At 36.8% G+C, this 25,393-nt stretch overlaps 2 protein-coding genes across 2 annotated transcripts in view; one reads left to right on the top strand and one right to left on the bottom strand.

The window, feature by feature from the left end:
* LOC108148132 (E3 ubiquitin-protein ligase highwire) overlaps positions 1-25,393 on the top strand; it is a 67,972-nt gene that overhangs the window by 26,063 nt on the left and 16,516 nt on the right. The window lies entirely within an intron of this gene.
* Positions 3,246-18,839, bottom strand: LOC108148133. The gene is made up of 6 exons (XM_041708538.1): positions 18,259-18,839; positions 7,114-7,375; positions 6,896-7,053; positions 6,222-6,511; positions 5,118-6,154; positions 3,246-4,088 (listed from the first exon to the last, which is right to left on the bottom strand). The coding sequence occupies exons 1-6, from the start codon at positions 18,481-18,483 to the stop codon at positions 3,580-3,582; spliced, it is 2,481 nt and encodes an 826-aa protein (XP_041564472.1). The 5' UTR covers positions 18,484-18,839; the 3' UTR covers positions 3,246-3,579.

Genomic DNA, 25,393 nt, shown 5'->3' with positions numbered 1-25,393 from the left:
TTTCATTTTGAAAATTGTATTTCTAAGTCTTTTGTTCTTTCAAAAAACAAAACGTAAAAAAGAATATAATTATTTTACATAAAAGGCATATTAAAATACAAATTTTGTAACTAATCGTATGCGCATTTCGTGTACAAATAGTCGTATGCGTAATGCTTAAAAAATTTTGAGCCTAGACTTTTTTACGTTCTAGCGCTTTTTTTTCGTACCATACCTGGCATCACTGTTGGGTTCTCTCTTTTGGTGTGCTCTCTGCTCTCTTCTTGCGCGATTTTGAGTTGAGCGAGCGCCAGTTTGGCTACGGCGATCTAGCGGCTGCGTCTCTCAAACGATCGCAAGCTCAAGAAACACAAAACTAAAAAGAGAAAAGTACAAAAAAGGTGAAGAATTTTTCGCCTCCATTTGCTGCACACGAAAAAAAAGGATCATTAGAGTGTAATTTTATGTCATGTATTTAAATTGATAATTTTTATGTTGTTATAGTCAACAATGAATAACCAAGAATTGGTTAAGTATTATTCAGATACATTTCTGAAACACAAACTTACATTTACCTCGATTACTAATAACAGTGCTTAGCATATTATAAATAGGTATATTTTGAAGCAGAGCACTTAAAATAAATTAAAATTGAAATTCAAAATGATGTAGACAAAACAATCTTTATAAAAAAAGCTTTATATATATTTTGAAACAGATCACTCAAAATAAATTTGAATTAAAATTCACATCGATCTTTACAAAATAATCCTTATAAAAAAAGGTCTTTATAAGTCGAACTTCTGTATACGCTTTTGCTTTTAAACCACAAATACTTATACCATTGAATGCAAATTTGAAATGTAAAATAAATAGTGATTTCTCTATAAAAGTAAAGACAGTTATTAATTTTTTCTAAAATATACATATGTATTTGTAAAAAGCACACAATTTTTTTCTCTGTACTTGCCCTTTTGGTTTTGCTTAGTGTATGTCAAGTTGAAGTTGAATATGAAAAGGAATATGAATCTGAGTTTGAATTGCTTGCGCGGCGCTTAATTGAACGATGCCACGCATCGCTTGACACTTGCCGCTTTAAGAAAGCCCCCGCAAAAACGAGGAGAAAGGGAAGAAGGAGGAGCTAGAAAAGAGAAGATAAAAGAAGAGAGAAGGGAGATAAAGAGGAGGAGGAGGAGGTGGACAGTAGATCAACACAAATCAAATCAAATTTACTCCGGGCCAAACGCAAACATGGAGCACTTAGCGGTGGGCTTGTTAAGAGCCGATCGCCGGCACAGCTATGTAAACATGTGAAAATCTTGTGTGGAGGCTCTTCAGATCATTCGGCCTTATCGCAGCCCCTGGGTAACCTCTTCAGATCCCGAAAACATTTTCAGCTTCTGTATGCCGAAAGCAATTGCATTTCCGACCACCCAACATAATATGACAATAGAAATTACACCTTTTCATTTTATTCCCAAGGAATATCGCTATATTTGTATTAGTTTTACAAATCCTCAAAACAATTCCGTTTCCCAAAAAAAAAAAAAATTGAAAAATATAACATTAAATTACGAGTTTCAACTCCCTAAAAATAGTACTGTATTGTGATTTAAATTAGTTTTATCACCACATCTCGAGGTAATAGTTAGTATCAGTTGAAAAAGTAAAACTGCAGTTTCAATTACTGTAGTCTCTTTAATAAACTATAAACTCCATGTCACCACAACTCGAATTACTAGTGGGTATTAGTTAAAAAAGAAAAGTTGTAATTTCAAACTTTTGCTTTTTCTGGAACCTTCTGAAAGGTGAACTTATTCTTATCGCTGAAATTATTGAGTGGCAAATTGAGCATTTCATATTTATGGGCATTAGAGTGATTCTTTTTAAAAGCGTCGATAAGCACGCCATTTACCTTGGCGATATAGAGAGGCAGGACGTACTTACATAGGTCATAAATATTCCAATTCAACTGACTTGTGCTGCTTTTCGTAAAATCATTTCGTTTAAAATGCACTACGAAAAAACTCCTCAATTTTCAATGATTGTTAAATTAAAATAAGGAACTAAACATAATCATATGTATAATGATTTCATGCTCGAAATGAGTTCAGTTCCAGAGGATTCATTATTTTAATATTATATTTTGTTTTTATTGTTAAATTCGTATATACTTATAATGCTAAAATATCCAAATAGATAGTCTGTCATCACCTAGAACTGATTATAACTACCTAGCTTGGGAGCCATATTTTCTCCCAGTGTCCCGATTGATTTGCCCCTGCAGGGAGATGTGAGCCAAGTGATCTAACTGACTGAGCGCCTGCCTGAATTACTGACCATATATGCACATTAATAACTCGAAAAGGCTTTTAGAACGCATTTGCATGGCAGTCGCTGAGGCAAAAACATTTAATTTGCAGCAAAAACAGCTCGACGATCGCGCTTGCAAATCAAGTTATACAACATTTCAAAATGCAATTTCAGCACACCCGCCTGGCATTTTGCTTTTGCTTTGTCTCTCTGGACTTTAGTATTATTTTTGTTTTGTTTATGGCAGCCATACACAAAACAGCTGTGTAAGCCAATAGCGATTAATATTTATGTCTCATACGCAAGTGTTTTGTTGCCTCAACTGAGAAATTGGCCATTTAATATGCCACCCTCTCGATAAAAATCAGAGAAATGGGATCCATTGCTTGTTTTTTTTTATTTAAGCTTTTGCTATATGAGGATTGCCTGAAATATTATATTTTTGGTGTGTAAAAGTATGTTATAGAATTTCAAAATAAAATCTACTTAATAAGATAAGTGACCAATTCAATTCAATGGATTAATGTTCATTTAAATTTTGGCCAAGTTATATGAAAAAGCTCCCGAAAAATATATGAATTTCTTGCAAAGTCTGAAAAGTGCAAATAAAAAAAAAAAATCGAAAGAAATCGGTATTTTTAACAAATTCTTGCTTGAAATTTGGAATTTCTTACTTTGTTGAACTCTTCATAAAATTTTGAATTTGTTGCTATTTACAGTCATTAATGCTGGTTTTTCATCAACTTTCGCAAAAAAATTAGATACAATTGTTTATAAAAAATGAAAGTTAAATTAAGTTTTCAAAATCAATCGGGGTACTTTAGATCAATTGACATAACAAAATCTAGGTTTTATGCATTTTCTTGGATGAAGATCCATATAATAATTAGCATAAGGATTCAACTCATCAGTAATTTAAACTCCCAAAATAATTGAGATCTGGACACAATGAGTCAGTCGAGCGGTCTGGAAGGACTCGTTTATTAAAATCAACTTAAACTAGCTTATGTTATTGGCGGCTGGCGCCGTTCTTCTCGATCGTTTCTCTATAGCTATAACTACATAAATGTAGATCTTCTACATTCGTTCGCAACTCCAGAGAAACTGTTTGAATATCACAAAGTATTTTCGTTTTTGTTTTGGGCGCTGCTGCTGGCAGGTGTTTTCCTCTTTTTTTTCAAAGTTTTTTTTTTTTTTTTTTGCGTGGCAGGTGTGACAGTTGTGGCAGATATATATATATATATATATATAGTCGTATATATATATGTTTATACTTTCTGCATACTTTTAGGCATCCGCATAGTCGATCACATCGGCAATTTGGACAGTCACATCGCTGCCGCCGGAGTGATCCGAACCGGAGTCCATGTGCTCCATGGCCGCCAGACTGGCTGCGCCGTCGAGGCACTCAAAGCTGCGCCTCCGCTGACCCCTGACCTGTGACCGTTGACCGTGACCGTGACCGTGACTGTGACTGTGACTGTAGGGCGGCGGTTGGACCGGCAGGGTCTGCAGGATCTGTCTTTGGTTGCGCGCTGAGGTCAGCTGATTGGGATGGAATTGTGGGGAATTCTGGAGAGCCTGCCTTAGATCCTTGACTGCCCTTGGCGCTGTGGCTGACCCCTGCTGATCCTGTGACCCCGAGGGCGGTCGACTGGTGGGCGTGGCACTCGGCGTGGACCGCCACACGGGCGTTGCATAATTGGCCATCGTCGATGGCTGTTGCAGTTGCTGTGGGGGCGTGAGAATGCGCATGGGCGTGGCATATTGATATGGCGGTGGCATGTCGTTCGCATCTGAAAAAAGAACAATATGAATAGTCTTTTAATAATTGATTATTTTAAACTAAATGGTTTGAAATCACCTATAAAAGTGTCTTAAAGTACACAACAATGTATTTTTCATTTACATTTTTACTTTTAGATGCCTTTATAACCGATTTCATAACCCGATTATTTAACTAGTTGCTCATTTAATCAGTAAATTAACGAAATACATCAAAGTTAGTTACAATTACAGGTATAGTCACAAATTACATATACATCACCAAAGACTTTTGTATAGAAATATAGAGAGAGAAAGAGAATCCATCACCATGTTTGTAGGGTTGCGGGAAATAATTAACTACGTTTTGTTTTTTAGTACCTTTGTGGGTTAATGCGTTCCGCACTTGTGGATTTTGCCATTTTGCCTTTGTGTTTGTGGATCGACGCCTGCCAGCGAAATTGTGTGTGTGTTTGTGTGTCTAATTGTGGGGTATTGTGGGTATACAAACAATTTTTGTGCTAAATCTACGTGCATATGCCTAGTTAAAGTGAAAAAACACTTGTAAAAAAAATGTATAGGGTTGTCTACTATCTGCAAGTGGATCGTACAAAAATCATAAATGGATCTTAAGTGGTACGTAAATTGATCATATTTGAATCTCATTCGCATCGTATGGAGATCTTAAATGCACTTTTCTTTAAAATTAAATTTGGAAAGTCTTCGATCATATAGAACTCTTTTTCAGTTTTGTTTTTATTTCGGGACTGCGATTGGATGCTTAATTGTGTCCAAGTTGACTAAACCTGGGATTCCAGTAGTGATTTAATAAATACTTTCATAAATACAATAACTACTATCCGCTAGCACACATAATAATAGTGTTTTTTTTTTTTTTTTTTGTGGGGTTAAATATGTACAAGTTAGATACAAACCCTATACCCAAAATAACTAAGACATTCGATTGGGTTGTGGAAGGAGGGGCCGGAATTGGCCAGAATACCCATCCGATTCCCGGCCATTACGGCTATTGCTGTTGCAGTCCTGGCCGCCGTACTTACTCGTTGCATTAAACGGCTCCGAGTACGGATTCTCGACAAGATGGTGCGGCGGTGATGAGTACTCGCCGCAGATGAGGGGACGCTGTTGATCGGGCTCCTGGTAGACGGGCTCCTCGTCGAAGACACCCTCACTGGGATTCGGACTGGGTGCGCTGGGTAAGGCTGGAACAGCACCTGGCCCGTAGCCATCGCCCGTCGGCGGATTCATGTGACACTGGACAATGTGCTGGAACAGCAGTGCCTCAATCTCCGGCGACTTGTGCTTCAGGTCCCCCAGGAATGACATGATCCTCGTATGGCAGACCTCCTTGCTGAACTGCCCATTGATAAGTTTCATGATGGAGTTCCGTGTGCCATCGCCCGCCTTCAGCAAACTGGCCCTCTGCTGCAACTGTTCGCGAATGTCCTCGGCAATCAGGCAAATGTCGTTGCTATTTCGTCCACCACCCATGGAGTGCCAGCATCTGATGACCACGCCTATAACCAGGACAATCGCCGCGGTAACGCCCGCAATCAGACAGGCTATCCAGGTGATGTGGTATTTGCTGGTGCCGCTCAACTGATCGCTGGCCGACTTTGCATGCCACTGACCAGCGATGCACTCGCGCATCGTCGCATTTCCACCGCATGCCTCATTCACAAATCGCCGCAGATCTGTGCTAGTGGCATTGAAGCATCCACCATGCCGTTCCGCCACCTGGCACATCACCTCCGACTCCAGGTCGTGATCGGTCAGGGCCGATAGCCAGGACTTGTCGCAGGTGCACTCGCGACCCACGCGCACCTGGTGAACGCGGCACGTGAAATTTAGGCTGCCCGCCTGCGGATTTTGCAGTTTATTGTTGCGAAAACTGCAGTTCGAGGAGCCAATGTTCAGCTCACAGCGGCCATAGTTATCGAAGCTATTGTCCTCGATGGCCACTTGATCGGCCTGGCCGACACTCAGCCAATTGGGCTCCACGTGGCGCATTGTGTTGTTGCGAATGAAGAGGTTCACGGCCACTATTTGAATGCCATTCGAACAGATCTTGTTGATTCTGAAAGGGGGAAGGCATAAGGATTAACATGATACACTATGGTTTGCAAAACCCCAAGTCAACTCACGTGTTCCCCGACATAATCATGGTGGTAATGCCGCTTTGGCTGATCGCCTGGCCCTCAATTGTACCGATCACCGTGCTCAGAATGGCCACCTTGTCACTGTGCAGCTTGTTGGTCAGCGCCTGGGACTCGATAACCGCTATGTGGCAATCATCGATGAACAGCTCCTTAATGCTGGTCACATCGAAGGCGTTGCTCATGATCCTACGGATGTGGCAGCCCACCAGGCTCACCTTGCTCATGGACACGCCAAAGATGCCCAGCTGATCGATAGTAGAATTCTCCACGCGAAGCTGCACAATCGATATTTAGTTGAGTAAAGTAGAAAAACAAAAAGAAAAGCAATAGTCGGGTGTTCCGACTTTTGTACACCCTTTACTCTCTTAACCAATTTCAAATTAAATATGAATCCGGTAAATGGCGCGATAAACCATAAGTTCGAAACATAAAATAAATATTTTCTTACAATTTCGTAAATAATTGTTCGATTTGAAAAATGTTTGGTATCTCAATAGATATAGACCGAATAAGCATATACCCAATAACCATGTCTTTGCAGACTTATGCGAGTTGTATGGTTAAGTTTTCAATATCTCGACGTTCATACGGACAGACAGTGATACTTTCAATGCATTTCTATGACCAACGAGCACAATCAATAATTGCAATGCACTCACATTTATTCCATACGTGGCACCGCCGGGATTAAAGGCGTTCTTCATCAGCTCCAGATGCCCGATCCTCCTGAGGGTGCAGTCCAAATTGGTCATTTGGAAGGCATTGGGGAACACCACCAGCTTATCGACGTCATCCACCAGCAGCTTGAACTCCGCACCTGAAGTTTTACTGGGTAATTTCTGCTTTGCTCCACGGGTGAAGTGAGTCTCTAACTTACCTGGCAGGAATTTGTCTTGGAGAAACACCGACGACACCTTGCTAATCTCGATGCTCGGAAAGCCACCTTTGTTGTGGAAAAAGGCATTGCTGGTCATCTCCACCTGATCGTTATCCTTCACTCCGATCACGCCGAAGTAGTTGACCTGGTTATCCTGGAACAGGTTCTCATGCAGGACGAACTGGGTGCCAGCCGTCAGTCGCACCTCTATGTACTTGATGTTTAGCGGCACCGCGTATTTATTGTTAAAAACGCTCGACAGCTGTTGACGGTACACAGAAATAGAGAACCAAATATGAAAATGGGAATGAATTATTTTGAAGACCAACAACTGGAGGCTTAAACTAAGGAAACATATATTTTATTAAACTTAATTATCTAGAAAAGAAATTTTGTGGAGGAAACATGATAATTGCAAAGAGTAATACTAGGTATCATTGAAAATGAAATAAATAATACTTTTTAGGTATGAGTGCCAATTGAGGTGAAAGGTAGCCGTTTCATTTTATATATTATTTTCCATTTATTTAATTAACTATCACAATAATTAAAGCTTACAAAAACCTTTAAATAATGACACTCGTCACAAGTTACATTTATAACAAAATATATAACAGCCTTGCTGTCCAAATAAGCATTCCAATTTCATTTAAAACTCCAGGCGACATAAAAAGCAAATTCTAAAGTTGAAACTAAGTGCAATTTACAATGATGTGTGGTTTTGAAGAAATACAGATACGTATTTCAAGTTATTTAGCACTTCTTTTGGCACAAATGACTCAGAAATTCATAGGCTGTTAAGCACTTTTTGTTTTGCTAGAGGAAAACTGGGAGTTGCCAGACACTTGCCGCTGTTGCAACCTCTTTCTTTCTTTCTTTTCCTTTTTTTTTTTTTGTTTTGTTTATATTGCTGCTGTGGAGTTGCTGTTGCCGGGGGGCTTTGACGCTTGACTTACATTTCTTGCGGTCTGTATCCCTCACTCTTGTGATATTTTTAAACGCAGTGTCTGCGACAACAACAATAGGAGCTGCTGCAGCAGCAACAGCAACAGCAACAACAACGCAAACAGCAGCAACATCAGACGACAACGACGACAACAACGGCAACTTGACCGCAACGTTCATTGCTCCATTGAAGAACCCCAACTGGAACTCGAACTCAAACTCGAACCATCACCCGAGGGTGCAATTTTCTCATTAAATTAAGTGAAAATAGTTGCAACTCAAAGTGCTGGCTGGATGACGAGCTGCGATGTCCACGACATACGGTCGCTAATGATGCTGATGATCTTGTTGCTGATCACGTTGAAGTGCCCAAGATCTTCCTCATTGCGTTAATGCGTTAATGAATCTGGATTACAGTGGCCCTACGAATTGTTAATGGAAAGCAGAGCAAATCTCAAGATATCCCAGAGCCTTAGAGATTTTTGACAAGAAAATACAGCAGAGTTTGGATAAACGTAGATCATTTTTAAGTAATTCTTTTGTTTTTAAAAGATAAATATTTTGGGTTCAGGGAACAAAAGTTTAAAGCACTTTTGCAAGATCAATACGATGTTTGAAACTAGTTAAATTCAAATAAAAGTATTCCACACGTACTTGTGCTTCATCCTTGCGGTAATTTCTTTGTATGATAATATTATGAATCGAACTTGTGTTTATCGCTTTAAAGCAGATTGTTTGCTTTTGAACAGCGTAATATATCTGGCTGCTTTTCTTCAATTCTGTTTGATTTGTGACTGACTCACACTTGATTCACACTGTCCAGTTTCAATATTCTTATCGTCAGAGACTGGAGTTAATTTACAGTAAAGTTAGGATTTTCAATTCTGTTGCTGCAATTGCAAAGGCTGGTGAAATACTTATATATATTATATATTAATATCGGGGTGTCCAGTGTACCGCGACCTGTAAGATCTATTGTACCCCCATTCAGAGCCTACAGCTCAGATATCAACCCACTTCCTCGAATAAAGTCGAGGAGTTTTAGTGGGTTGATTCTTACTAGGAGTGGTGGTGAAATACTTACTACAAAAAAAAAAAAAGAATAAGTCATATTACTAAGTAGTTTATGCTGCTTATAGTATAAATAAAAAAGGAGTTCACAAACGAATTGTTTGGCATACCAGTAAAAATTTAAATAAGTAAAATGAAATAATATCAATGAAATTCAGTTAGTGAATTGAAATTGTATTGTGTATATTACTGAGCGAAAAAAGCTAAATCGGAAATTGATATTCACTTGATGGGATGTATAAGATTTAAGTAATTAAGTAATTTAATCAGTATTTATTGTAGTTCTTGTAAGTTCACGTTTCGACATTCTTTGGAGTTCTGCAAGGTAATCGCTTATCAATAAACGCCAAAACTCAAGGGCACTACTGTACATTCAGGTGTTGAATTTAAGTGCTCATTTGCTTCGGGTTGCATTTTTTAATACTGTTTATTTATTTTGTTAATGGTCAATCGCCCTATGGGGGTGTAAGTGCCTACGTGCCTTTGGTATAGACACCTCACCATCTTTTTTCCACTTGCACAAACCGTAATTTTTTTTTGCAAATGTAGCGTAATGACAACGGTCAATCTTTTTTTATCTTTTGTACTAGGTATAAGAGCTTCGGGTTTTCTGTTTTCTGATTGCCTGTTTCAAATTTTCCTTTTTCACAAATGTCAAGTAAACTTATCTTATCTTTTGGTGCATATCTTCATCACCGTTTTCTACGAATTGTGTATGATCAGGCAACTGTATAAGACAGCTGTTATAAAATGGATTTGTATAGATTGAAACGATCCGCTGTTAATACTTTAAAGTGTATTTAGAGCTTCGGTTTTCCGGTTTTACTGTTGGCTTTAATCAAATTTGTCATTTGTGTCGTCTTCGCAGTTGCCATAATGGGAAGAAAATGTAGGGGGGGCTGTTGATTGGCATTGTAATTATAATGCACGCCTCGATCTGAAAGTCTGGCCACCTGCTCTTTCGTCTGGCCTCGTTGGTGGGTTCAATGTCTTTGGATCTGAACCAGAATCTGGATCTTTAGCCACAGCTGCATTAGCTTTATTCCCTCTTCGTTCTGTATTTCATCTCTCTCTCCCTGATGCCATTTCTTGCCGAGATTTCTGGCCTTCTTTGTTTTTATTATTATTATTTTTATTATTTTTGCCCTCTTCCTGAATGCCCCCCTTTTTCTTCTTCTCGGTCTGTTTGTTACACGCCTTTGGGCGCAATTTCTTTCAATTGCTCCAGTTTCTCGCTCTTTTCTCCTCTTAAAGAGGAAGTCTCAATTACGTGTGAGTTTTAATTTGCTTGTTTGTCTGACAGACAGTTTTTCCACCCTCTTTCCTCCCCTCTGTTTTTCCCCCTACCCCACCATTTCCTCCTTCATTCGTTTTCAAGTTTATGGGAACCATCAGTCGAAAAGGAAAAACAAACAAATTTGTGGCCAAAGCGTCTAAAAAGTTTATGAAGTTCCACATCTCGTCAGCCGGCGTTCATATATCGTCACAGATTTATAAATAAGGCTTATACAGAGTAAACAAAAAAGTATACACAATGAATCATACTAGAAGTGAAAATACAAAAAAGAACTGGTATCAAAATCATGATTGTAGCATTTTTAAATAATTAGGGTACTCTCGAATATAAATATGATGCAACAGGAATGTTTTTAGTAAAACGTACCTGAAATCACTCTAATTCCCACGAAATTAGTCACTTGAGTTTAATCTTTTTAAGATACAGCTACATATGTTCCAGATATTAAAATGATATGCAATATTTTCAAAGTTCAAATAAAAAAGGCTTGAAAGGAGTTTAAATATTTTTCTTAATTGGAAAGCTCTATAAAACGTTGTATTTGGTTTTATAGAACTGAAAGATAGTAAATACATTTTTATACCCTTGCAGAGGGTATTATAATTTCAGTCAGAAGTTTGCAACGCAGTGAAGGAGACGTTTCCGACCCTATAAAGTATATATATTCTTGATCAGCATCACTAGTAGAGTCGATCTAGCCATGTCCGTCTGTCCGTCCGTCTGTCCGTCCGTCTGTCCGTCTGTCCGTCCGTTTATATGCAAACTAGTCTCTCAGTTTTAAAGCTATCTGCATGAAACTTTCCCAAAAGTTGTCTTTCTATTGCAGGTAGTATATAAGTCGGAACGAGCCGGATCGGACGACTATAGCATATAGCTTCCATAGGAACAATCGGAAAAATAAATGAAAAAAAATTATAACTTTGCTGTTTTTTAATTTTTTGTTTAGTTCTTCGACATATAGTAATGGTTAAATATTTCCGATTTACGGTTTAAATTTCATCAAAATCGGTCGACTATAGCATATAGCTCCCATAGGAACAATCGGAAAAATAAATGAAAAAAAATTATAACTTTGCTGTTTTTTAATTTTTTGTTTCGTTCTTCGAGATATAGTAATGGTTAAATATTTCAGAATTATGTTTTAAATTTCATCAAAATCGGACGACTATAGCATATAGCTCCCATAGGAACAATCGGAAAAATAAATGAAAAAAAATTATAACTTTTCTGTTTTTTAATTTTTTGTTTAGTTCTTCGACATATAGCAATGTTTAATTATTTCAGAATTATGTTTTAAATTTTATCAAAATCGGACGTCTATAGCATATAGCTTCCATAGAAATAATAAAAATTTATAAAATAACTATCTAATAATTGAGCTGCAAATCATCATAGTTTCAATGTTTTTCAGCATATACTCAAGTAAATCATAATTTAAATGTTTTCAAAAGTATTTAATTCATGCAATAGCTGCAAGGGTATATGAACTTCGGCTTGCCGAAGTTTGCTTTCTTTCTTGTTAAAATTCAATTGGAAACCTAAATTTCTTTGTTTTAACTTCATAACAGGGCTTGAAATAAAGGTGTATTTCATGCAGCTTTTTCTCTGTGTATATGTATATGGACTGCCCATTGAGATCTAGGCCCTATTTATAGAACTTCGTACTCACTGACTGATCCAAACTGATTTCTTGGCGCTTTTCTCCAAAAGATTCCGCTCACGGTTTTCACATTTTCCGGGCATTTTTCGTCGGCGACAACTTTAAGCGATATATTTTTGGAACGGAAACATATAGTATGGAGGATGGAATATGGAGTTTGGAGCATGGAGGATGGTCAGGGGGCGGAGGGCGTGGCAGACAAGCGGAAATAGCTGCCGTCGCCTGGCTGGAAGTGCCAAAACCAAAAACAGAACATAAATAACCAAACAAAGCCAATTAAAAATAAATTATGATCCACGTCTCGCTCTCTTTCGGTATTTTGTATCTATATCTTTATATCTTTTTTTTGCGCCCGGGAAAAACAGAAGACTGAAAACTGAAATTCAAACGGCATGCTGATCACATGGTCGGAAAATGGGCAAAGGACTTTCCCAATCTATTTCCCACACAAACGAGCTGTAGCGAATGCATCTGGTATCGGCGCATTTTATCTGTATCTGTGAGACTCAGCCTCAACACGTTTGACTGGGAAATGGCTACGTGACTTGCTGCCAAGTAAATTCATCATGTGGTTCCTCTCATTTCCGAACACTTATAATACTCCCCAGATAAGCCAATCTAGATAAGCCAGTCGTTACTCCTTCTATTGTTATCCGAAATTAAAGTATAAAGTCCATGTTTTTTTAAAAGGTGGCCGATAAATAGCTCCCTGTTCGCAAAATAAATAGATTTATCATATAAAGCACTTGCAAAGCATAGAAAAACAGAAGTCAGAATGCACAATAATTGTATATACTCACAAGTTCTGGGAAGAGCTGAACATTTCTGAAACTTGTATAATCAAAATTTGCTGCGTATATTGGCATTGATAAAGCTTTCAGTAAACAAATTTAAAGAGATCAAAACAAAACATAGCCACAAAACTGCTGCTACTTCTTTACTTTTATTTTGTAAATAGAAATTTTAAAACTCATTTCCTTTTGGTTTGCCAAGTAAACTTACTTTGCTTATGGGAACTTAAAAAATATATACCTAATTTATAGGTATTGTTTATGGAATTCCTATCTTAAGAGCATAACTCACTTGGCTATTTTTTGTAATTTTTTATTAAGAACCTCTAGTCAATATAAGAAATATTTTTATTGGAAGACTATATCATTGACCATTGGGTAAATACTCCACATATTATCAAAAGTATAGACAAATTCGTACGATTAAATATGTGTTCGATCAGTGAAACCATTCCCCATGGTTTATGTTTATATGGTTTTTATGGATTTCTGCTTTATGGTTTACAGATTTGAGTCATGTGCAGCCATATTATGTACACACATCGATTGCATATGTTTTGTAAATGTTTTCATTTCCATATCGAAGTGGAAAAAGAGGTTTCCGTGGTTGTGTGTTTGCTATGCATTTACATAAACATAAACGATCGAAAGTTGTTTACCGATTAGCGGAATTATTGGCAAAATTAAATCGAATGCACATTTTCCAACCTCGCTTTTTTTATCTCGATTTTCAGACACCTCCTGGGGCGCTGTCTTCAGATTTTTCTTTTATTTTGTGGCCCACCTCATTGCATTCACACTCAAAGTCCTCTTCTCGTTCCTCCTCTTGTTGCTGTCTTGTTGTTTTATTGTTGTTTTTGTGGAACGAGCATTCAATTTGTGGCAATTGATGGATTTTTAGCAGCTCGCAGCCATAACATTTGGTCCCAAGTAGTTTAAGTATCCATTCGAAATGGGAATTTAAGTAGGCGCATTCCACTAAAACAGAAACACTCGGAACGCAAACCCCCATCCTCCTCCATTTCCTTTTTTCCTTGCAGAGGGAAAAATTTTCAACGTTTTTTTTTGGGGTTTGTTTTTTGGACTTCAATGTGCAGAGGTACAAAATGACATAAAGAAATCCTGTTATATATTTTAGATTTTATATCCATGAGCTATTTAGAAATATTTTTAAAACATAATTTCTAATTTATATTTGCATGTAAATTTTTTTGAAATATAAATGTGATCATGCGTGTAAATAAGCTACAGATACATAACTTTAATTTGAAGAGTTTATATTTGAAATGAAATTTAAAGGTACGAAAATTCTAGTTATGGAAGTCAGTTAAAATCCTTTAAAATAAAATTTTTTTTAAAAATTTCAACATTTGTTGACTTAGACCTCTTCAAAGCACCTGAAATGGATCGAACTATTTTTTTCAGTGCACGCGTTTTTCGCTTGAGTGCCATATAATTAAACTGATTTTATTTTGAGTTGTTCGCTCAGTTTTTTTCGGTGTCTTCCAGCTGCCAACACTAATAAGAGTTCTTTTTGGCTTATTACTGTCAATCTATAGACTTCAAGGGGGTTGGGCTGGAAAAGTGGGTGGAATGCATTTCCACTCGATTTCGTTGCCCCTTATCCGTTTTCGGTTTTTATTTCGATTTCTGTTTCGGGTTCTGTTTTCGATAGTCTGTCCACTTTGCACATAGAAAACTGAAATGCAGGCCCACGCAGCAAATAAAGAAAATTCTGTATCTACAAGATGACAACACATGCGACGCACACACAGTCACACTCAATCGCTCACAAAGAAAAGATAAGCGGAGGGTGGAAGGGAAAGGGGGGAGAAATGGTGGAGAAAGGGGGTGAGGAAGGGGGAAAAAGTGCCACCCGCTTGGCCCACATCCGCTGGAAAAAGCATCTAAGTTCACTTAATTACTGAGGAAGTGCAGAATTCAATGACTTCGTCAACGATAGAAGATATGCGTATATCTAGAGATATTTCTCTCTCTCGAGAGAGAGAGATATTTTTGGTCACAGCAAAAAAACAAAGGTCTTATATCTTGTAGATACTAAATACACACATGCGTATCTTTCAAGAGCACATAAGAAGAGCATTTGGATTATTGATTACTGATATATGAACACAAATGGCTTTTAGTTCTCGGAAATGCAGTCGGATTTGTATAATAAGCATGTGGTTACACGAAAAATTATATATTTTGATAGACACATACATATAGAGCGAATAATTAATATGACCTTGATGTTTCGCCTAATCGATGTACTTCTAAGATATTTTCAATTAAAAGCCAACTATATAATTAAATGCATGTGATGGCTAATTTATATATATTTATAAATCCATTATTTGTACTACAGCTTCTTATCTACATGGAATACGTTATATGTGTGTATTGCAATCACTTGCATTTTCTATTTTCCTTATGCTTTATATTCTATGCATTATTTTGTATATTTCTTTATATTTTAGACAGTTTTAATAAATTAATAAAAGTTGGGAGCTATAAGTTAAAATAAGTGCATTGACCACATCGTTATGAAGGTTTTTTAAAAGATATTGTAATTTGATGGATAAATGTTGTATAAAGTGTGATTGTAGTTACACGGATTGATATATCTAAAGATTGTATATTATACAAGAAGCCGATTCAGGGGAAAAGCGAATTTGCTGGCCATAAATTCACTCTGCAATCACTTGCACTTGCTCGCTCTTTTTTGTTTTTAATTTCAGAGAGCCACGGAGAGCAGCAACAAATACACACACGCACACCTGACTCATTAGCATAACCTGTCGAACGGGTTGGTGGCCAAGAAGGGGGGAGTGGGGGGAGCGGTACCACCTTATAGAGGGAGGCGGGAAGAGGAAGAGGGAGCGGCGACGGCGACGGCGCCGCCTTCTTTCGTTTTGTTCTTTCATTCATTTTATTTTGCACGCAGCTCCGGCTTTTGTTTACATTCCGATTCAGACTACTATTAATCAAAAAGTGCTCGCAACGCATTTCAAAACAGCGAATTTTCCTCAAGACCGGAAAACGCTGAAAAACTATAATTTTCCCCAAATTCCATGGTCGAAAATTAAAGTACATCGGGCAGGGAATATCTATAGTCTTAATAGAAAAGATTTAAAATCTGAACATTCTATATTTAAAATAAACTTTTTTTTGGCAAAAAAAAAGTTTTTGTTAATTTTTGATAATATTTTTTCGTATTTTTTCAATAATTAAGTATCGCTTTAAATATTTTAAATTAAGCAAATACAACCAGCCATCAGTTTTTTAATAGTTAATAGTCAGTAAAAAAAATGGAATAAAAATATGTGACCAATATTGGGCATTTAAAAACACTTATGTTCATATAGCCTGACTAATAAAAAATAAGCAAGTCAATTGACTTATAATAATAACCTAAATAGATATGTTGAAAAATTTGTTTTATGTAAAACATAATCATTTTCGGCGAACTTAACAACAAGCTGAATAAATATTTTCCACTTTCTAACGCTAGACGTTGTTAAGTAAACAACCACGTAAGTCCACCAACAATCACCAACAACAAGGAAAAATTCTGAGATTTCTGAGCGCTCACTTATCGTCGCCACTGTCTGTCCCTCGTCTTTATCAGCTTCTCCTGCCCTTTTCCCTTCTTCTCCAGCTTCTGTTTCTGCGATTTTCTTTGTTCTATCCGCTTATTTCAGTGCGTTAAATTTTAGTTTACTTTGGCAGTTAGCTGCCAAAAGCTTCCACATAAGTATACCCTCTGTTACAGTGGTCACTCAAAGCGGCAACTCTTGATTATAGAAATTATAATTGCCACTTAAGCTTTATAATCAAAAAAAAATCATAGGACTTATTCGAAGTATTTATGGTTGAATTACAAATGTGACTTGAAGTGATATACGCTTTTTATTTCCTATCAATAAAAAGTTTTGACATCAGTGATTAGTCACTTAAATTGTTTAAATAAACCAAGATGACTATTAATTTTCTGATAGCTTTTCCTGTAAGTGTATATTCATTGAAATTATAAAGTGGCATTAAGTAAACTCATTTAGCCTTTACACAAATATCCAAAAATTATTAGTAATGAACAATGTTACTATTCTAAGACCTAGATAACTGCTGCTATTATAATTCAATTTTGTTAATAAAAAACTTAATTCGATCAGTGTTGCTGACTGCGCTTATTTTACGTGAAAAATGTTGTTAACTGCAATTATCGCATGTTATGGTATAAGTGGTTTAACTACGAGCTTTTGCCCAATATTTTCTTGCCAAATAAGGCCATAACTTCGACAGATTTTTCTTATACAATAACTGCTGTATATAAATGCTAATTCCATTAAGGAAAATGTCACACACAAGAGCCAATACATGCCTTCAAACATTTAAAGTTTTCGCTAATTAAAAAAGCAAGGTTAACGAATTTAGGAGTGCCCACAATAACAATGTTACATGTTATTTCTGTGATATTTGTTATTTCTTTTTCAATGCAAGTGCTTTCAGCGCAAACGCATATGTATCGTCGAAAAAACATAAACCCGCTAAATATATTTTAACTATGTATAACTTCAGCTGCAGAAATATGAGTTAGAATTGGGTGAAAGTTACCTAATTCGAAGCTTTTTCTTGGATTTCTTTGCCATTGTATTCGAAAATTCTAGTTGCCGAATGCATTTCTTAAGCTTTTTGCGTGACTCTTTTTCATGCCATTTTATTTGTAGGCTTAAAGTCAGTCAGTAATAAAGTTTTCGATTTTTACTACAAACAAAAAAAAAAAAAAAAAAAAAACTTGGTATTACATTCGTTTCAGCTGCAGAAATATGAGTTAGAATTGGCTGAAAGTTGACTAATTTGAAAATTCTTGACTTGCAGAGCTTTTTCTTGGATTTCTTTGCCATTGTATTCGAAATTTCTAGTTGCCGGATGCATTTCTTAAGCTTTTTGCGTGACTCTTTTTCGTGCCATTTTATTTGTAGGCTTAAAGTCTGTAATAAAGTTTTCGATTTTTACTACAAACAAAAAACTTGATATTACATTGGTTTAAAATGCAATTGTAATTAAATCGCATATTTAAAATAATGTAATTTTTGTAACAACACATTTTTTTAATATTAAATGTCATTTCAATGATATTTTTTGTTTTTTAAATATGACGAATTTTGTGGCATATTTATCGGACATTATCTATGTTTTTTTTCGTCACAACCACATACAGCAAGTACGTTAAATGTCGAAATAACATAAAAACAAGGGTGTTTAAGCTTCGTGCTGCCATGAAAATATATCGAATCGATGACCAATTAAGTAATATTAAAAACCGCTTTTGTCTGGCTGGGGATATGAGTGATACAGAAACCTAAACCGAAACTCACCGTCTTATTTTGCTGGAAGTCACAGATGGCCTTGATGTGCGAACAGAAGCACTGGGTGCAGAGGTCATCCCGGTTCTCCCGGTGGGCGGGGTCCTGCCCCCCACCGACCTGCGAATGTCCGCGGAAGGGAAGGCGATTGTAGCGCTCCGGATGGGCTAACACTTGCAAATCCAAATTCGAAATTATAATAACGAGCAGGGTCAGAGTTAACAATCCCGATTTCATGGTGCTTTATTTGCAGGGATCTGCTTCACTACTTTTTCACTTTCCTTTCTTGTTTTTCTACTTGTAAAACAATTTCGTTTTCGTTTGGCAATAGATTAGGTGCAACAAAAAACCGCACTAATCGCCCTCTTTCTTTTTGCCAGCGATCGTTTTTAAAGGGGCCGCACTAAAGCACAGACATATTAATGCTGCTCTTCGTCATCCACAGAAATATTTTAGAAAAACAATAAGAAAAAGAAAAAAAAATTATACAAAAGAACGCCGCGAGTCTCGATTGGAAAGAAATAATTAAAACAAATGCTGACCCGCACGGAGCAACTTGTTGCTTTCTCAAAGGCTGTTCGACTGAAACTGAAACTTGGTGTGGTGGGTGCTGGTGATCGAAGCATACAGACTTAGTGCTAGCCGTTCCATTCCATCCATTTCAATGAGCGCAAGTGAGACATAGTAGCGCTTTCGCTCTCTCGGAGCGATATTACCATATAAAGTGGGTTCGTCACCGTATGCGTAATACACTGCGATGATCGTGGTGGTGGTTTGTGTTTTTCTTATTTCACTAGTGGCTTGTAGAGCAAAAAGGGATGTTGGTTTCGTTAAAAAGTATGTAAATGAATCTCAGGATCAAAAGCCTAGTCGATCTAGTCTATATTATTGTCTCGATTTCGGGAGCTATATTGCCCTTTATCGCAAAACGCTGTAGAGACATTGTATATGTTTATTCGGCTTAGATCATTGGCCCACTAAAAATGTTCCAGATCGAACAATTATTTCAGAAGAAACTAACAAATTATGTCATTGTCATTGAACAATACCTGATTAATTTCAATGCCAAGTGGTATGACCTCTATGGTTCACAAATTTTGTAATGTCTTGAAGGTGGAGAAAGGTAACGTTATTTAAATGAAAATTCAAAGTCAAGTGGAGTACGTTTATGATTTTTTGGTAAGGAATGGAGGAAACGGAATAGTTTCGCTTAGTGTATGCCTCTCCCCAGTTTTCTCTCTATCTCTCGGAAAACTCACAGCTGATCTCTGCCGTTTCTCGGCGGGGCTTTTCGATAAATTAAATCAGCTGAACCGCTTTTTATTTCATTTCATGCTGAGTCTATATTCATACATATATGTATGAAAGAAGAAGACGAGTCGGAGAAGATAAACCAGAGAAAGAGAAAGAACAAGAACAGATGAAATCCACTTTAAGTCGCCCTTTATTGTGATCTTTTGTCATCCACTGCATATTTTTATACCCTCTATGCATATGTATGAAGGGAATTACAATTTTGGTCTCAGACCACATGTTTGTATTGATTTGTATTTTATTATTTCGAAGACTCCAAAATTCTATCTTTATAGTTTTGTTAAAAATAATATCCAAATCCAAGCAATACAAAAATAAATGTTGCAATTGTCTTTTTAATAAACATGCAAGATAACTTGGTTGTTGATAAGGAATAAAAAGATTTTTTAATTTTTTTTAAATTCATTTTTACTTATTAATAATTTGACAGTTTAGAAGTGCGCTTTTAATTTTATTAGAATCGGAGAACGATATCATATAGCTGGCATATCGAATAATTGAGCTCCAAATCATCATAGCTGCAATGTTTTTAAACATATACGCAAGTAAATGATGATTTTAATGTTTTCAAGAATATTTAATTCTTCCAATAGTTGCAAGGGTATATGAACTTCGGCTTGCCGAAGTTTGCTGCTTTTCTTGTCTTAAGTTTACAACTGCGCTTATGTGTATTTTGTTTTTCTTGTGCTTTATAAAAATGAGGAGAAAGATGGGAGTTGATTTAATTGCAGCCGCTAGAAAGGGTTGGATGATAATCCCCTTTTTCCCCCACCCATTTCCAATACACCCCTCGCAGTTTGCAACAAATCAATTTGAGTTCAATTTGGAGGCAATTCGGAAAGCGGAAGTTGCACTGCTCCAGCCAGCAGGGGAAAAAAAAGGAGAGATGGAGGGAGAGAAAGAGAGAGAAGGAGATAGATGATCATACCGGGTGGGACGTCGAGCAATACGGGTTCCCCGTCCGACCCCGAACCACTTAATTATTACGTCGTTGGCTCGGCGATTTCTGTCTGCCTTTCGGATCTCGTCATGATATTTTCCTTTCCTTAACATCCCCGATTTTCGAAAAATATTATACGAAATGGGTGTCAATGCCATACGGCCTTATAAGGGGGGTGTGCCAGCGGAATCCCTGGAGATTTTTAAGTGAAATCACTTATGAACTCACTTAAAGCCCAACTTTTCGTTTTCGCTATTTTGGATCAATAAAATACCCATATCATTTTTAGCTATAAATCCTCATTAGAATTATGAAATATTAATAGTGCTTCTCTAATGCTTCTCTTGATATAATAAAATATACAAATTTACACTTTCGATTTCTGAAATTCGGATTTTGGGGTTTAAAATTGTTATGTTTTAAACCAGTTAATGTGGATGCAGTTTAAGTGGAGTGGTTTGATTTTATCAAAGGTTTATTGATCAGTACCGGTGTAATAAATATTATTAAATTATTACTTAATTTTTCTTAATGATCACATTTAAGTTTATAAATGGTTTGACTTTTCCCTAGAGTTGAGTGAGCGATAAAGAACTTGACGAATGTCATATTCTTTGTTTGCTTTTGTCTCTCTTTTTCGTTCTTTCTATCTATCTATCCGCCTCCCTCTTTTATTTTGTTTTGTTTGCCCCTTTGGACATGACAACTCTTCCGCATTTTGTGGCACGATAAAAACTGAATTGAATGAATGAATGAACGATTACATTGCCGCAATAGGGAGCACACACAGACGTCCCCCGTTCCCCTCTCTCTCACTCCCCCCTTCGCGCCCTCTCTTTCTACCAGTGCAACTCCAGTTGGGACCCTGCAACTTGTTTCTCTGCGCCCCATTACCATTTGTTTGCGAGAATACACTCAGCCAAAAGTGGTACCAAAAGAACTCAGTGGTACGGCTGTTTTCTTGTTTTTTTTTGTAAATTTAAAGTAGGTTTTAGGCTGAATTTTGTATTTTAAAACGTACCTAAAGGAAGATTAAGTTGATTTAAGTGTAATCAAATAATTTGCTCAGTTTCTTATTAAATTTATGATTTATTTTTAGTTTTCTTCTGGAGATAAATCACAGATTTTAAGTAGTCAATTATAAGCAAGTGCTGACAATAAACACTTGGGAATTATAAAATGATGCTTATACAAAACGAAGAAGTTTACCAATTGTGAAAAAATATGGTTAAATCCTAGTTACTTACCACTTACAAATAAACATTTGGAAAATCAGTTTTCTGTTTTTCATAGTTACTCAGGTTATGCTTTATGAACGTCAAACAAACAAAATGATGCTCTTTATTATTAACTACATATAAGCTTATCCCATTACTTAGACTAATTTTCTGGCAGTCACAGGTATTCAGATAAAAATCTATCGAAAAGTGTAAACTTTCTAAATGTGAAAAAGGTAAAATAAAATTCTTAGTGTAGGAGGGAGTTAGAAAGGGGAGGGGGGTGTATTAGTATTCCGGGGGGTAACGGGGTTAAATTGCAGTGGAAACGTGTTTCCCACAGGTAGCTCACGCACACTTACGCACGATCACACACACACACACACACACACGATCACACACACACACACACACGCACAGACACAGACAAATGTGGACACAGTTGGCTGCTGCCCTTCGTTGTTATTGTTTTTGCCCCCCTTTTTTCTCTCCCTCTCTCTCTCTGCCTTTTCGTCGGTTTTGTTTTGTTTTTGTTTTCGTGGTGAAGTGCAGGCCTCCATGAGGTGGAGTACTGAAAATTCCCTCTTCCCCCGACCGACATTATAATTTTCGTTGGAAAACTCCACTTTTCCCCATCCACATCCCCCAATTTCCATTTCCATTTCCATTTCTATTTCGTTTGTATTTATTTGTTCGATATTGTTTTATTTGCTTTTTATGTAAATAAAATGTGTGTGTACGCAGCTTTGTGTGTGTTTCGGTTTTATACCCCTCCTCATAGGTAACTCCCTCTAATGTGACCGTTATAAGCCTCCCCCCAACATTGCCAAAAGTGGTAAAATTGTCTCGAAAGAAATCTGTTGACCGTTATCTATTACTCAGTTTGCTCGAAAATGCTATCAAGAGTGTGTTCCGCGTGATAATCTACAGTGACGAACTTAATTATTGGCACAGTTGACATGTATGACTTAAACATAGCTTTTCTCCACTAAAAACTAAGATAATTAATCGAAACTAAATTTATTCATATATATTGATAAACTTACAACAAAACCAACTTTACTATCACTGTTATAGTAATTATAAAAATTAAAATTATAAAAAAACATCTGATTTTCTTTGAACAAAATTATTGGCACACTTAACCGAAAATGATAAAAATAAACATAAAGAATCGTTTAAAAATAAAAATTAATATTTTGTGTCTAAGCCCTTATGCTTAATGACTGCCTTCAAGCGCCTGGGAATCGAAGAAACTAAGTTTTGGGTAGTTTCTGAACCAATATTGTGCCACTCCTCCACCAGTGCCAATAATTCCTTCAATAAATTCAAGTTCGCCGACACCCGCGGCGGACATGCAGCGCCACACCATGACGGGTCCACCATCATGTTTCAAAGACATAGCAACGTTCTCTTTACGGAGTTCCGTATTGGGCTTTCTCCAAACAGTTTGGTGGCCATCAAATTTTAAAAAAATTTTGAATTAACTTTCATCGGAGAAGATGACATTGTTCCAAAAGTCTGTTGGCTTACTCAAATGTTTATTTGCAAAGGCTAAACGCATCTGCTGGTTGACTTTGGAAATTAGTGGTTTTCTTCTTGCAACGCGGCTTTTTTAGTTAGCTTCGTGCAGTGTCCTCCGAACCGTAATAGGGTGAATATCTTTTCCAAATTAATTTTAAACTTCAGCTGCAATCTTTGTTGAAGAGATTTTTGGGGTTAACCTTCACCTTCCTGATGATCCTGGCCCGTTCCTCGTCAGTCAAAGCTTAGCACTCTCCAACGATGAGGCTCCTTTAAAACGCTGGACAATGCTTCGAATGGTAAAACGGCTTCTATCCATCATTTTCCCAATCTCAGCATATGATTTGCCTTGATTATGCAAATATAGAATTATTATTTACCGTTTAGATTCAGTGGTTTCCTTTTGTTGCCGCTCATTTTGATAAAATTTTGTTTTCAATTTATACATATCTTCGTTTTTAGTGGAGAAAAGCAATGTTGAAGTCAGATATGCCAACTGTGCCAATAATTAAGTTCGTCACTGTAGATAGTTACGGTGTACTTGTAAATATACCACAGAAAACTTCTAGCTTATAAGCTTTAAGTTAACTTAAGTTAACTTGTAATTACACACACATGATTTCGCATGTGCATATGTATTTGCTTTAGAGACATTTATGTACATAACTCATACTGCTATCTAAATATGTAGTTATTTTATAAGCTTGTAAAAATGAATTTACTCATCTCCAAAGAAAGACAACGCGGCTCCTTTAAAAAAAAAAAAAAAAAAAAAAAACAATGACCGTACTTAGATAACGGAGACAGGTTTGCCACACTTTTCATAATTTTAATTCGTAATATAAACCAAAGTTGTTGTATTGGGTACGATGACGACCTTTTTTTTTCTCACACGTCGCTGCATGTGCGTGCCTGTCCCTTTGTCCCCGTGGCCGTGAGTCCCTCCATTCACGCACACACGCACACACGTGCACCGCCCGCTGCGCCGCTACGTGCCCTTTGACCCTCTTTCCAGTCTACCTATAAATGTATGTCTGTGTGTTCGTAAGTATTTCCACTTCCAAAAAGGAGAGATCTGTCTTCTACGTGCCACTCTCCTTCCGCCGGACGGTCCATCTTTGATTTCGATGATGCTGTGCCTCTGATTGGAACGAAATGGATTTAAGTGCCCTGCGATTTTACCTGATCACATCGAACATTAACCCCCCACCAGGTTTCAAATTTCGAAGAGAAATTCTGACTGGCATTACATTCAATATTACAACACCATTAGTTTGTGAACATCTCTTTCCGTTAAAAGGATTTGTATTCCCTTCAAAAAACAATTGTATTGAATGGTTTTAAATGATTGTATTAATAATTGTGTTGGTTTGCGGGTCTAATTGATACATACATATGTATTTTCGTGGCCCAAGTAGAAATAAATTAAGATACATCAAATAAATCCATACTATCCCAACTTATGAACTAAGAACATGTTAAAATGTGTTGTACTTTTGTGTTATTATAAACTCCAATTATGATATTATTAGGAAGGGCACGAAATGTATTGATATGCAAGAAAATGGCACGAAAGTGGACGAAACGTAATGGAATGGCATGGATTTAGGTGTTCTACGTGATAAGCTATTCCGCTTGTAGAACAATTTTGGGAATACATATGTCTTACTCGCCATTTCTTTCCATTATAAAAGTAGCTTTAATATGGCTTTTAACAGGCTTATTATTTTATTATTTTATACCCTTGCAGAGGGTTTTATTGTTTCAGTCAGAAAATTGCAACGCAGCGAAGGAGACATATATATTCTTGAACAGCATCACCAGGGGAGTCTTTCCATGTCCGTCTGCCCGTCCGTTTCTACGCAAACTAGCCTCTCAGTTTTTAAACTATCTGCATGAAACTTTCCCAAAAGTTGTTTTTCTATTGCTGGTAGTACATTAGTCGGAACGAGCCGGATCGGACGACTATAGCATATAGCTCCCATAGGAACAATCGGAAAAATAAATAAAAAAAATATAACTTTGCTGTTTTTGAATGTTTTTTTAGTTCTTCGACATATAGTAATGGTTGATTATTTCAGAATTACGGTTTCAATTTCATAAAAATCGGACGGCTATATCATAAAGCTCCCATGGAAACAATAAAACTATA

This window comes from Drosophila elegans, unplaced genomic scaffold (assembly GCF_018152505.1).
Source record: "Drosophila elegans isolate 14027-0461.03 unplaced genomic scaffold, ASM1815250v1 contig_149, whole genome shotgun sequence".
NCBI lineage: Eukaryota > Metazoa > Arthropoda > Insecta > Diptera > Drosophilidae > Drosophila > Drosophila elegans.
Note: the sequence above shows the minus strand (reverse complement) of the source record. Positions and strands in the feature narration are given on the sequence as shown.

Excerpts from the sequence above, each read along its gene's own strand:
- LOC108148133 (XM_041708538.1), bottom strand. The coding sequence starts at position 18,483 with ATGAAATCGGGATTGTTAACTCTGACCCTGCTCGTTATTATAATTTCG. Across the intron at positions 6,512-6,895 it reads GTGCCACGTATGGAATAAAT|CTTCGCGTGGAGAATTCTAC; the intron begins GTGAGTGCATTG and ends TCGATTGTGCAG. Across the intron at positions 4,089-5,117 it reads GGAGCCGTTTAATGCAACGA|ATGCGAACGACATGCCACCG; the intron begins GTAAGTACGGCG and ends TTCTTTTTTCAG.